The sequence below is a fragment of the Dermacentor albipictus genome, chromosome 3 (assembly GCF_038994185.2).
Source record: "Dermacentor albipictus isolate Rhodes 1998 colony chromosome 3, USDA_Dalb.pri_finalv2, whole genome shotgun sequence".
Lineage (NCBI taxonomy): Eukaryota > Metazoa > Arthropoda > Arachnida > Ixodida > Ixodidae > Dermacentor > Dermacentor albipictus.
In genome coordinates, this window is record NC_091823.1 from 149,797,989 (window position 1) to 149,812,869 (window position 14,881).

The 14,881-nt window shown below is 46.0% G+C and overlaps 1 protein-coding gene across 1 annotated transcript in view; it reads left to right on the forward strand.

Annotated features, from left to right (window-relative positions):
• Positions 1-14,673, forward strand: part of LOC139057619 (sialin-like) — a 66,377-nt gene extending 51,704 nt beyond the window's left edge. Inside the window, exons 6-10 of the mRNA XM_070536168.1 lie at positions 144-347; positions 2,328-2,460; positions 6,981-7,136; positions 10,791-10,876; positions 12,679-14,673. Coding sequence (XP_070392269.1) covers positions 144-347; positions 2,328-2,460; positions 6,981-7,136; positions 10,791-10,876; positions 12,679-12,900 — 801 coding nt within the window. The 3' untranslated portion in view covers positions 12,901-14,673. The remainder of the gene's footprint in view (positions 1-143; positions 348-2,327; positions 2,461-6,980; positions 7,137-10,790; positions 10,877-12,678) is intronic.
• Positions 14,674-14,881: the final 208 nt, after the last annotated feature.

The following is a 14,881-nucleotide window of genomic DNA, read 5'->3' on the forward strand; positions in this document are numbered from 1 at the left end:
TAAATACCACATCCACTCATGAAACTCCAATTCTCCAATCTGTGGAATCTGTACTGCAATCTGTGCTTAGGAATATGTCAAATAATAGCGATGCACTAGCTATAGTGTTCCCACTCTACATGAACCATCGTTCTGCACCGCAGGCCAAGGCTATGGAAGCTGGCAGCTCGGACCTACTGAACGCCAAGGACGGAACGAAATGTGACACACCGTGGTTCCCACTGCTGACCTCTGTGCCTCTGTGGGCGCTCACGGCGTCCCGATTTGCCTGCCTCTGGGGACAGTTCACCGTGCTCACGAGCCTGCCCACCTACCTGTCTGCCGTACTACGCATGCCACTGGCGAAGGTGACTACACCATGATAGAATGACATGCGACCAACAAGCCATTCGCTTTAATCGTTATATGCCGCCCCATAGGGCCCCATGTATAGCTATGGAGCTTATAGTATCATGTGTTGCAGACGGATGGCCGGAAAATTTTCCGAGTGAAGTAGCCCTACAATGCTTAAACATTAAGGAATATTGCGTGAAGGCACAATACGACTAATGCTGCGATGCGTAAAGGGAGATTCCACTGCTGCTCTTATCTTTAATGACATGGTTGCTCCCATGCCGCACAATACAGTGACCTGCGCACTTTGGCGGGTATCATATGACGTGTACGTGCATTCGGCTGGCATTTCTCTGTTCGTTTGTTCGCCTATACAAGGCCCCAAAAACACAGATTGTCGATCATCTTCTGTAGAAGGTGGCAAGCACTATGCATGTAAGAAATACTAGAGAGAAAAATAAATTGAGCTGTATTAGTAAATTACCTTTCTACGCCACCAGAACACTCCCCTCTTACCGTGTAAATAGCCTTCGGTAAGTCAAAAATACTCACAACAGTGGCGTAACCAAAGGTGACGCCACTTTCAGTTTCCGCAGCAGCTCACAGTGACGCCAGAGACTTGACTACATCTAGTCGAGCCTAGCTCATTCTTTAGCGGTAAAGATACGAACGGCATTGTATTCTAAAGGAGCCGAATAATGAGTAAATTCCGAGAACTTTCACTGAGCCACGGCGACCCAAATACGAAAAATATACTTCAAATTCCGCGGCGTCCCAAGGACGTACTGGAAATGGGGTTCAGAAATGAAACAAAAAAAAATGAAGTTTGGCCACCATTTTCTCTGGTGATAACGAACCAATTACCGTGAAATCAACAAAAATAGAATTCGGAAGGAATGCTTAATGAGTCCAAACTCATTTAGATATTTACCTTTCGTTTTCCTTTAGGATCAGCCTTACAAGTGCGGAATTGTCAATTTAGCGGTTTTTTGGGCGTGACTTAGCGGTTATTTGCGCTGTCTAGTGGGACATTTTCTTGCGGGTGGTGGCCTTCATGTGATGTCGTCTTCCTTTAGAGCGCCATTCTTAGGCGCCAGTCCTTTCGGCGAGAATCGACGTCGACATCCCTCGTCACTGGGCGAACGATCACAGAGAAGGATAAAAAACGGCGAAAGCAAAGAGAGCGCGATGCGGATAGGGGAAGGAGGAGGGTGCAATAGAACCACGAGGCGGAAAGCGGAGAAGGAGGCTGTGGCGAAAGCGTGAGAATAAAAGTATCCCCGCGCAAGACGGGCTCTGCTGCGACGAAGGCTACGATATGTGCCAGAGTAGCGCGTCAGACATATGGAAAGAAAGCGCTGCATGAGCGGAGGTCTGTCTGCAGCGGCTGCTGTGAATAACGCCCCACGCGTCCCCCACGCGTGGGGGACGCAAGGGGGGCTCTAGACAACAATCAGAATCGCGTTCAAGAAGAACAAGACATTATTAAAAAGAATGGTCCGGCAGTATTTGTTGTGGTGGCCTCAGGTGGCGGCTCGAAGTCCCTAACGCAAAATTTAGACGCAGCTCTATACCTATTTTCTTTGCGCCATATATAAGCTGGTGCGGACAACCTGTCACATGCGGCACCCCGCAAACGGAGCGAAGTGTGGCAGGACTGCCTCGCTAATTGGGAGAGCTCGAGAGGCTCGCGATCTCCGTGATTTTGATTGTTCTCTACACTTAAAGAATTTCGGGTACACGTATCGCGGGTTTTAGAGTTTTCTAGAATCTCGACTAGTGTGTGTGTGTGTGTGTGTGTGTGTGTGTGTGTGTGTGTGTGTGTGTGTGTGTGTGTGTGTGTGTGTGTGTGTGTGTGTGTGTGTGTGTGTGTGTGTGTGTGTGCGTGTGTTTTCTTTATTTATAGTTGGCAACACTGTCCGTGCAACCAAAACATTCTCTGTCTATTTTCTTTTTTCTTCGCTTGATACCTTGCTTACTCCTCTACTTCGCAGAGCGGCCTGATCAACGCGGCCATGTTCGGGGCCCAAAGTGTGGGCATGCTGGCAGGGGGCCTGCTAAGCGACCGCCTGCGGAGGAAAGGGCGCCTCTCCACCACGCTTATCAGGAAACTCTTCCAGACCGCAGGTGAAAGCCGTTTACCGTTCATCCTTTGCAGAACATGCACTGTTAGGCTGCCGTGATGATAAAGAATAACACGCTAGGAAACATCTGATGAGAATTTACCTTTCTATTTGGTGAAACTGCGCACAGAAAGGCCAGTGAACATCAAATCGTACCTATGGCTGCGAAGCGCAGTCGTTGAATCTGATCTCGTGGGTCATGTCTGTACGCTATTCATGCATGCATCACAGCACATTCCAGAGTGATCGCTGGTGCTAGCGTGCATTCAGATAGGACAATATTGTTCGCCTTGAGCGCGCAATCCGAATTGACGAGTCTGTTTCGCTGTAGATCCGGCTACAACATCCAAGCACTTTGGAATGCAGCATAGGCGCTTCTTGCGCCTATGTGATTACTTCACAACAGCGATAATCTAGTAAAAAGGTGCCCCCCGCAGCACACACACACACACACACACACACACACACACACACAAATAGAGAATGCACGCTGACGATGCCATCGTGTGAAATGCGGAGCCATTCGTTCCAATCCGCTGACGGCGTTTCTGAAACTAACGTCATCATTTATTTTTATTTACTTATTAGTATGCCCTCAAGAGCCAGATGGCGTTACAAAGTGGGTGGATACATTGTAACTACAAAACGAAACAATAGCAGGGAGTCAAGGAAAAACATTAGTTTGAAGCTGCACCGGAAGGTGCTGGGTAACTGCAGACATGAACGACGCTTATGACTACTGACTTTTGACCCCTCAAGGCGTGAGCGCGCGACCAGCTCGTTAGCAACTACTCGCAGAAGCATGCTTCGACTCCGCGCCGAGTACTTCTTCAATTAGGTCTTATGAAATTCCAGCGCATCATTGTCGCGCAGCACGAAGAAAGGCAACAGACCGTTTTAGCTTACGGGGCGGGACGCATGTAGTTCGCTTTCAATAACCCAGAGTCTGTTTGAGTATTGCTGGTACCCAAACGACCCGCGCAAGCTGGAGCAACGCGAGGCTTTTGTGCCACCTAATCAAAAACTTCCTTATCTTGCTGCTGCTAACAAAAGTGTTCGGCTTAAAGGCGCGATAAGCTTTCAGTAGAAGTATTTAGTTATATGACATGGAAAATGTGAGTCAGCATCATGAGTTTTGACAGCCCCGAATTTGTCACCTAGCTTTCACTGTTCCGGTTTAGCAGGGCACCGCGTTGCAGCCCACATCAAGATATAGCTGAACGGAAAAAAGGCTATTCGCTTCATTGTCTGCCTCCGGTGTCTATCAAACGTATTTATTTATTTATTTATTTACTTATTTCATTATTTATTTATTTATTTATCTTCAATACCTCAAAGACCCCGATTAAGGGGTTTTACAAGAGGTGTGGGCGAAATTATTTGAAGAAAATGTGTTCAGTGTCTTCTTTGAATTGCTCAGTGATGAAGTGGCGTGCAATGTCGCTACGAAGACCATTCCAATCCGTTGAAGTCCGCACGAACAATGATGATTAGTGCGCAGAAACTAGCAGTGAATTAAGGAGCAACTACTGGTTTTAAAATGCTGCGGCGACTTGGTAGGATGATGTGCTGGTGTTATGGCAGAGATTCAAAGTTCTCCATTATAAAACTTGGGAAAAAAGCAAAGACGAACTACTCTGCGACGCGATTATACATCGGGGAAGGTCAGCACGGGATTTCATGAAGCTAAAGCTTGAAGGATAGCAATGCTTGACGAAGATGCATCATGCGGTGAGGTTTTGAACTGATTTTGAGGTATTTATGAGGCTATGTTGGAGAAGGTGCAATACTGGGCATGTGTATTGAAGTTCAGGCCACATTACAGCTTGATAAGATAGCAATCGCATTGAGGAAAGGGCTCAATGAAAATTGGGTCATTTAACATAGTGCATGGTTACCTTCGTTAGTCGCGCATTTTGTGCAAAGGGACCATATAATATTTAGGAGGGGTTGATGCCCAAATACTTGTAAGAGCATGCGCTGTAGACATCGTGGCTATAAATTAAATACTGTGATGCAATGTAAAAATGAAGTCTGTGAGACTAGCGATGTTTTCCTTGGATTTAGTGACATGATATGCCTTCCAAGTTTTCCACTGAGCTAAGGTCGCACTGAAGGGCGTTAGAGCCGCTGAGGTTATTATTTCAGCGATAAACTGCACAATCGTATGCAAATAGCCGGATGTCAGAGAAAGCGTCAGATAGCAGGCAGTTAACGTGCATTTAGAAAATGAAAGCGCTTCTTCTGAGTTGTGAATGCGAAAGCATGTGCGCAGAAGTGCACCGTGCATCCTCATTCTTCTAGGCCCTCCGCCAAGTGCAAGTTCATTGTGGAACTAAATGATTGTTAAAAGTAAGATGCGTCGGGAAAATGCGTTAAGCGCGGCTTACACTCAAGCTGCAGACATGATAGCTTCGGATTGTTATTGTAATAGGTGGCGTTGTCGGTAGCATAGAATGCATCCTCATTCTCGCAGGCCTCCCGCCTAGCGCAAGTGCATTATTGAAAGAATTCAATTTCCCAAAGTAAAATGCGTCAGAAAATTTGTACAGTACGACTGCTTACAGGATATCACAACCTGCTGACACGACATCACTGGATTCTAATTCGAATATACGAATAACGTAATTGTCTTACGTGGAACGTCTAACGTAAAGCCTTCATGCTGTCGTTTTCTTTTGTATGTGTGTGTGTGAGAAAAACCGCGCAAGCGAACACGAAAAATCCCAACCAACTATAGGCGAGCAGCTTTGCTCTAAAGAAAACTGAGGACCCTGGAAGGAGAGTGCAAGGCTTTCTTTGAACTTCGAACGAGCACGAGCAATAAGCGATGCTCATTCGACGTTGTCGCCTAACGGATCGCGTCCCAAATTCGCGTTTTCTGAAAATGTTTACAGTTACCCTTTTCCGCCGTTCACTGCCGGTTTTCTGGGTCAAATACGTCGGTCTTCAGCATGTCGCAGAAATTAACAGCGTTAAATTTTTTCACGTCCGGAAACGGTACGAACACCTCAGCTTCAATTATTCTATTACGATTAATCGTCTGACTTCTCCAGCTGAAGAGTTACTAACCAATCTAATTTTTATTGATATTTCTCTAATTACTAACTCGAGCTACATTGAAGTGTATCCCTTTGTCATAAGCGCCATCACCAGGAAATCGTTCAGTTGTCGCATATTCCCTGTTTTCTTAACTTTTCAACGCATAACTTTTGAACGCATCCTGTGATGGTAGGATGAACAATGGAGCACATGCGTGACTTCGGAGCTAGTGCACGTAAACTGGGGTTCAATTTCGTGGATATAACATTTACAAATACTTTAAATTTTGATGTCACTATTAAGGGGATTCCACGTCTATAGCCGCAATTTGGCTGCTAAGTGGGCTGGACGCGTCGAAGATTTGCTTTCGTGTGTATTAACACAAACTTAATGTTTCTATTAGGTGTGCCAGGGGAACGCGTTAACTCCTGGAACTTTTTTGTAAGGTGCTCGTTGATCAATATTGCTAATAGCATTTCCGTAAAATATGGATGTTTGCGAGTGCGTTGACGTATATTTATGTCAAGGCTCTACAGAGGTGCTTTCATTCTGGTTTTACCCTGCTTCAACTTGACTTGATATAATTGCGGTCTCCTGATTCGGGCGTGCTTTTAACCCCGGTTATGAGAAACTTCCGGATAATTCGTTTCTGCTAAAAATGTTTTAAGCTTATACAGGGGGTGAGCATAATCAAACTCGCTTATGCTGCTTCATGTACTTTTGGTATAATATACAGAGCTATTATATTCACTATAATAGCCAGGCGCATGGTTTTATGAGCACGTCATGGCTATAGGAACATCACCAAGGCAAACCATTTTTACGATGGGCCTTATGTATGCATTCACACAATATTCTGCTCACCAGAGTCAGTAGCAAGAAGAGTCATCTAGACAAAAGCAGCCGCCTAAATAAAAGCATGTCTTACGAACAAAAAGCTCTGGAATTCGGTATTGGTACGTGCTCAAGGGGGGAGAGGGGTCGAGGCAGGATAGCTTGAAACTTAGACTTATTTGTTGGCAGTCACAGGCCTTATCGCAATGCAATGACGAGCATAATGTAGTGAAATGAAGGCTGCTAGCTTCTTAGCAAACGCTTTCTAAGAGCTGACGTTTTGGTAATTCCGCTCCTGGTTCAGCATGGATCTGAAAACATTACACCGAGGACTAAGCATAGCGTTTTACTTATTATTAGGGAGCTTTCGGCCTCTTAGCATGAGGACACAGTTTCAGAATTGTGGGCCTATTTACGCTGCTTTTTTTCTAAAAATACGCACTGAATTACCGGTTGTTCAGAGCAACTTCCTAAAGCCATAGTGCCAAAGATACCTTTATCGTTTCTTTTTTCTAAGCATTTCCATATTCACTCTTACTATCATGTGATGTTGACACGAAGTTAAGCTTCTAATTTACTGCTAGAACACTCTTTCCCCCACAAAATGTAGACATAGCGTGTCCATGTTCGACGCGATGCGTGCTGCAGCCCTGGCTGGTTCGGGTCTCCTACTGGCGCTGGTGCCGTGGGCCGGGTGCAGCCATGCGCCGGTCACCTGCCTCCTGGTGCTGGCCATGGGAGTCTACGGATTGGCCGCAGGCGGAGCCACCCCCGCACTCGTAGACATGGCGCCCGCACACGCCGGTAGGTGTACTCTTCGTGCGTCTGGCACTCGGGGTAGCAATAACCACGCTGTCTACTACGGCGTCCGCCATGTCTGTGCCCATTCCTCGACAGCCCACGGCTGATGCAGAGGTGTAAGGAGCTGTTGAGAAAAAAAAGAATGATATTGTGCCTAAGTCAATGTACGCAAAATCAGCATTAAGCGTTAGCAGTAAAGGTGTTCAACTGGCGGCCAATTTGCCATTTTATATAATAACCAAATACCAGCTTTAATATTTCTTTTATTACATACACATCTGAAATATGCACTAAGACAGCCCTTCCCCCCCCCCCCCTCTACACACAGACACACTAATTCCTAATATTTTTCGTGTGGCAGCATTTCAGTGCAGCGCGACGTAGCTTGGACGATTGCAACATCTAAATCGTCCTCCCCACAGTTTATATCACGAATTATGAGACTAAGGCATAAACCTTGTTTTAATGCGAAATAAACATCCTTACTGTCGTCTTATTTGGCGGCAGTGGAGGACCGGAAATCGCGCATTTAGCTTTTGTACTGTACTAAGAGTTGGCATCCTTCCTAACAGAACATTTAGCATATAGATATGACATCAAATACGTCTCATAAGTTGTTATTTTCTTCACCACTCTTTTTTGTGTAACAATGGCGGCGTTCGTTATGAAACACTTCTAGAAGATATTTCTTAAACACGTAACACACCAACAACGCCTAAGTACTTTGATGGCACACCCGTCACGGTGCACCGTTTAATCTGTCGTAACGTGCTCGATGCAACAGCTCAGTGTGCACAAGTGCTGAAGACGTAGTCATATGCAACAAACAACAGTTCGTTGGAGACTAGCCACTGGCAATCCTTATTGCCGTGCCTTACAACAGATCTCGACATCATTTGCCGCATGCCGTTATGTGCAGCCCGACTCCCGTAACCACAGATAACAAGCTTATCGTCTGTCTCTGCATAGCTAGCAAACTTTTACGACTGAACAAACCAGCTTGCTCAGCGAAGCCATGCACTGGTCACACTGGTCAATCCTCTTCAGTGCTCCCTCAAAAAGAAATTCGCCTATGTGAAATGAAGTGACTCAGCTTCAAAAAAAAAAAAGCACCTCCGAGTCATCTGTGAGTCCTATTTAGTCTGTGCATACATTTGCGTGGCTTCCGATAAGATAATAATCAGGCTTGAAGTCGTTGATCTGTGAAAAAACGGACGTACACGCTCCAGCTTCAGGGCGCACTTCATTTGATAGGCATTGGTTACGGCATTCCTCAGCCGGACCACATGAAGCAGGTTTTACAGGCAATCATGCATTAGCAACTGCGAGGAAACACCTGTAAATTTCAATGTTTAACGGAATACCTCGCCAACGAAGAAAGACAATGTGGCAGTCGGCAAGCCAGACTGCGATAGTTTTTATTGGGAAGCACTTCCCTTGCTCATTTCCTGAATGGCTTCTAGAGTCAGGCGTACTGTGTCCAAAGCCGCCACTTTTTCCATGTCGTAGCAACTGAGTACGACTGAAGGGAGTCATAAAGTACCACTTTCAAAAAGTACTAAGAAAGCACCACGTTGAGATTTCCTGTTCCACCTCTAGTACGTCCACCTTTCATCGGTTAACAGATATCCCGGTTAGCAGATGATTTGCACCACCCACCAAGGCTTTCTTTTCGGCCTTTTTTGGGAAACGGAAACGCATTTCAGCCATTCCTGATGATCTAGTTGAAGAACTGGTCCACGCTACATCAAGGTATCTTTCTGGGACGCCAGAGACCGACTGACTGTGAGAACTTGTTGCAACCCGCGTACCAGCCTGGCCGCAGGAAGCAATGGACACCTTAAGGGTGGTGCTAAAAACCGTTGGCGGACGCGGCAACGACGACCCTTTCAAGGAATGTCTCGACCTTGCACGGAGCGGCGGACGAAGAGGAAATAGAAGCACGTTATCTGTGACTGCACCACTACGCATCTAGCTGCTTTACATAACTTCGATATCACTCTTTGCCGCTTCGAATAATTCAGCGCGATGAGCAACGATATTGTAGAGCTTTTTTTCCATTGCTTTGATTCTGTCATGCTTCCTGCACAGGCTTCGTCTTTACACAGGCGTCTGTGGAGCGCTGATTGCTCTCTGCGGAGTACAATCAGCCTCTCTATATGGCTTTTATAGATTACGAAAAGCCATTTGATTCAGTACAGATGCCAGCAGTCATAGAGGCATTACGCAATCAAGGAGTACACACCGGTTAGGTAAATATCTTGGAAAATATCTACAGCGATTCCACAGCTGCCCTAATTCTACACGAGAAAAGTAGGGAGATAGCTATAAAGAAAGAGATCAGACAAGGAGACACAATCTCTTCAATGCTATTCAACGCGTGCTTGGAAAAAGTATTCAAGCTTTTAAACTGGGATGACTTAGGAGTAAGGATCGACAATGAATATCTCAGCAACCTTCGGTTTGCCGATGACATTGTTCTATTGAGCAACACTGAAGACGACTTACAACAAATGATTGAGTAACTTAACAGAGCGAGTGTAAAATTGGGGTTGGAGATTAATATGCAGAAGACAAAGATAATGATGAATATCCGGGCAAGGGAACAAGAGTTCAGGATCGCCAGTCGGCCTCTAGAGTCTGTGAAGGAGTACGTTTACCTAGGTCAATTAATCACAGGGAACCCTGATATTAAGAAGGAAATTCAGAGACGAATAAAAATGCGTTGGATCGCATACGGCAGACATTGTCAGCTCCTCACTGGAAGCTTACCATTATCATTGAAAAGGAAGGTGTACAATCAGTGCACTTTACCGGTGCTGACATATGGGGCAGAAACTTGGAGACTGACAAAGAAGCTCGAGAACAAGTTAAGAACCACGCAATGAGCGATGGAACGAAGAATGCTAGGCATAACGTAAAGAGACAGAAAGGGAGCGGTTTGGATCAGGGAGAAAACGGGTATAGCTGATATTCTAATTCCCATTAGGAGAAGAAAATGGAGCTGTACGGGTCATGTAATGCGCAGGTTAGATAACCGTTGGACCATTACGGGTACAGAATGGGTGCCAAGGGAAGCGCAGAAGAGCACGGCAGAAGACTAGGCGGGGCGATGAAATTAGAAAATTCGCGGGCGCTTGTTGGAGTCGGTTGGCGCAGGACAGGGATATAAATTGGACATAAATGATGATGATGATGATGATGATGATGATGATGATGATGAGCTGCTTGCACGTCAATGTTCTCTTAGCGTTTCTTTAATCCAAGGCCCCTTCAATTAGATCTTCGGAACCAAGATATGGCAGAAATATATCAATTAAGATATCTTCCATGTCCTTGCACATTCTGGCTCCTTCTGTCCTCTACCCCAGCCCCCTCCTGCAGTTATATGTATTTTGTACGCCTTCCCGTTCGCTCATGACGGCCACTCAAAGTTGACGAAGTGATCGTGACGTCACGTTACGTGTTCGACTATCAGGAGAACCCTGTTTCCTTGTACTTCCGAGATTATGCTAATGAATTATTCATTCACTCTTAACCTCACTTGACCACGCAGTTGTGCTGTTCGTCATTCACGCAAACCAACATTTAACGATGCCTTGTCGCCTATGCCGAAACACGTGCTCACGTTGTGCCCACGGTGGCGTCACGTTGCAGGTATCTTGTACGGCATCGCGGGCACCGTATCCAACGTGTCCGGGTTTCTAGCTCCCATGGTCGTTGGCGTGGTCACTTCACCGATGGTAAGCATGTCATCCTGTTTCTTTGGCAGCGGCAGTTGTTAAGCTTTAGTTTGGGACCAACTACGATTTGCCTATTCAGAAACACGCGAATTAATGCATAAATATTGTGATAAAACAAGTGCAGTACGGGTTTGAACGCCATTTGTTTAGTTTAGACGAGAACTCCTACCTGCCGAGTGTTGAAAGTAGATTCTTGATTTATGACCAAATTTATTTTAGAAAAGCTATCGATAAATATCAAACAAATTCAACCGCCAAGTTAACAACTCCGTGCCTGCATCAATAAGAGGGATGACAATTATGTGAACCTAATGTTTTGTATCGTCGGAAGCGGACAAATTATTACGTTGTTGATGTGAATTTGGCATAAGTCCGATTCCAAAATGATGCTATTAGGGCGGAGTCTTGTTTAGAAATACCAAATTATGCAATTTTAGGTAATATGATGTCTTCTTTGATTGCTACGTAAATAAATTTTCGAGCTTCACGCGAAAGCTTTCTATTTTTGAGATTTTAGGAAAATTTATTGGAGACGTTCATGGCTAAAGTGAGGAAACTACTCTGATATGCGGTACAGTTTAACTTTTTAGAACGTTTTAACAAGCCCCGTCAAGTTCGCTACACTGAATGCCAAGGGGAACAATTTTTTTTTTTGTTCTCGTGCATACGTGCTACCGAGGTAATGCTAACTCTTAAAAGGACATCACAACAAATTTTTACAAAAGTTGCGGACTCCGTTTAAGAGGCATCCTTTCACAAAGAACATCTGCAAATAAGTATTTGAATGCGTTAAACACGATGAAATTTATCAGTAATCAAAGATTGCCCTTGAATCACCTCGCGATGCTCGCGCTCCTTCCATATATCATGGAAGCTACAGGTTACGAAAGGGTGATCCGTGGATATTACAATGCTTCAGCCACTGTGCGTCGTCCTGGCCGAGAATAGTAACTGTTTCTGCGTTATTGAATAGCGGCTCGGCGTCGGCTTGCAGCTGATTTACTCGGACATATTATATGATCCCAGATGGAGCAGCAATGCTGAACCACCGCTAAAACTCCCCGAGCTGAAAGGAACACCGTAACCACGAAGCAAGGTGGTCGTAATACAGAGCTGAGCGATGAAAGGGAGTAAGCAAGTTTTAGTGCAACATGTTCGACAGTAGGGACGCCGCGTTTCATTGTTATTTGACGCCCAAATACGCTGCTTCCACCGAAGGGCGTTATTTGCATTGCCCCAATGAGCTTGAAGTAATCGATAACTGCATGAATTTCAATGACGCCAAATGTATGCAAACCAAAAGCGTGGCTATAATTCTTGAGCGTTAGTCATCTAAAGGGGCACCAATTATGTGCCGAAGCTGTAGTTCCCTCAAACTGTAATACAGCAAAATTTCGGAATTCCCGCGAATAAACCCCTGACCATATTTTGCTGTACTGCGCTGCATTCAGCTCGTTTTTTTTTCTGTTAAGGGTTTCTCCAAAGAAGAATTAAGCGTTAATTTGATTGATTGATTGATTGATTGATTGATTGATTGATTGATTGATTGATTGATTGATTGAGTGAGTGATTGATTGATTGATTGATTGATTGATTGATCGATCGATCGATTCATTGATTGATCGAAACTAAATCTCTGAAACTAAGCTCGCCATAAACCCTTTTGGTAGTTTGTTCGGTTTTCATCGAGGGTACCGTGCCACGCTGATACACTGTCAAAATCACGGCGAAACGTACCCCGTCGGAGTACGCACGGCCGCCGTGAACCCCAGTTTGCAACGCGCTGTTTTGCCTGTGCGCAGCCCACTCTGGACAACTGGGCCACGGTGTTCTACCTGACGTGCGGCATCTTCATGCTGGGCGCGCTGGCCTTTCTGGTCTTCGGTTCGGCAGAGCTGCAGCCCTGGGCGCAGCCCTCGCCGCCCCCGGAGGCCGTCGCGACGCACGCCGAGCACCAGCACGCCGACGGCGCACACCGCTCCGACCTCACCACCAGCTTCGCCGAGAGCTTCCACATGTTCTGAGAGAACGTCACTGGCGCTGACGCGTGCGGGCCAGTTGCATGGTTGCACCGGGGGAAGCACCTCGCTATGCAGGCGACGGCGCTGCCCTCCGTTCGCAACAGACAGCTATCGCGTTGCGACATCTGACCAGCGCAGAAGTGGATAGGCGCCACCGGCGCCAAGAACACTGCCAACACATTTTCCATTTAAGCACCTCAACAAACTTACAATTTTCTCGATGTCATCGGAGACTCGAGGTATCATTATCGTCAAAGGCACACTACCCGTCGATACCAACTTCTTTTCGTTCTTTTTAGAATGGCGCTTCAGCCGGAATATTCGGTGAACGGTGAAGTGACTACAGCTTTACAGTCAAAATATTCTTCAAGGTAGTTTCGATATTTTTAGTTCTGCGCGTAATATTAGCCGTCGTATCATCACTGATTTAGCATGTGATGAGAAAGTACTGCTGCCATTATCCACTGTGCCGTGATGAAGATGATAGATCAACTTCTGTTGATAGCTGTTATGGATGCACGTTCTGTTTGGCACTCGACATTACTGTAAGCCACCACAATGCTGGCATCTGGGATCACTAAATATACTGGTGCAAATTGTGCGAATCGCACGCAGGCCTCGAGGAGCAAATCTACTGGCCACTTCAATGTGCCGCTTGCTGTGTGCCGTGCTCCGTACCCGACGGACTCAGCGTGTGAAGATATCCGTGTTGCATTAGGAGCGCTCATACGAGAGGGCATGAAACATGTCCTGGAGGACGTACCTACGTGGTTGCTATTCGTGTCTTGTAGAAGTCTTCCAGGCTAGTGATGACGTGAAAAGTATCAGTCAATGAGCGTCCGCAGCAAGACTGCGAACATTGGAAGATAAAGCACGTGACAGTTTCGCACGCCCCACAGGCGCAGCGCACGCAGAAGTTCGACTTCGACGTCGGCCGCTTGCTCGATGACGACCTTCTCACTGCGTTGACGTTAACTGCTCGTTTCTTCCACCGACTTGTCCTTTCGTCTAACTTTAAAAAAACTAGGGGAAGCTCTCGCGCAAAATTCGACTTGAGTCCAACCAAGGTATTTCATCGGCCACAGTTGCGTTCGAATGCCAAGATAGACTGGAGCTTTCCTCCGTATTTTAGCACCACTGTGGAGATCAGCTCGCGGTCGTCAAAGCTGCTCGTCACCCCCCCCCCCCTCCCACCTCCGATGCGTTTGTCACCTCTGGCATGTCGGAACCAATCGCCTTATCTACTCACTCACTATCATCATACAGCGCATGCTATAATCGCCTTGGTGGCTAACTGACCGCAGTGTGTTGACTTTATTTATCCTGACATTGGAATCTCCTCATTGATCTCGTTCCTTGTGCTTGTGGCATCAGAGCCCACTGAGTGGGGTGTCACACTCGAACAGGGAGCGTGAATCACACCAACGTGTCGTATTAAAACAAGTCTGGCATTTTTGCAAGAAATATTTTCGATCTATTTCGCCTGCTAGAGCAAATAACGTTGCTGAAGCCTCTTGTGCCGCGCTTATTCCGTCACTGATGACGAAAACACGCGAGCATCATGTCTCATACTCTCAAATGTCACTTGTTCGCATCTGTATTGTGCAGGCCTCTGCGCACTTTTCCTTCATGTAGCAATCATTCCAACTGACTTAGTTCTCCCCACTCGAGGGGCTTATGTATTCTGTATTTCTTGTTCGTTTGTTTGTTTGTGGCGCATCTAAGCCGAACGCCGACAATGTGTGTATGTGCAATAAAACATTCATTCAGATGCTATGGCCTTATTCTTTGTTTGACTTAGTAACGCGGTTTCTAGATATACAAAGTATGAAGTATAGTGACGAGCCCACACGGATTTCGCAATTTGCCAAATTTAGCCAGTCGCAGCAAGCCCACTACCTATGAAAAGCGACAGAAGCAACGCGAAGTACAAGATAGACATCTAACAGCGAAATGCCAGAAGTGGCAATCGCGACACGATTCT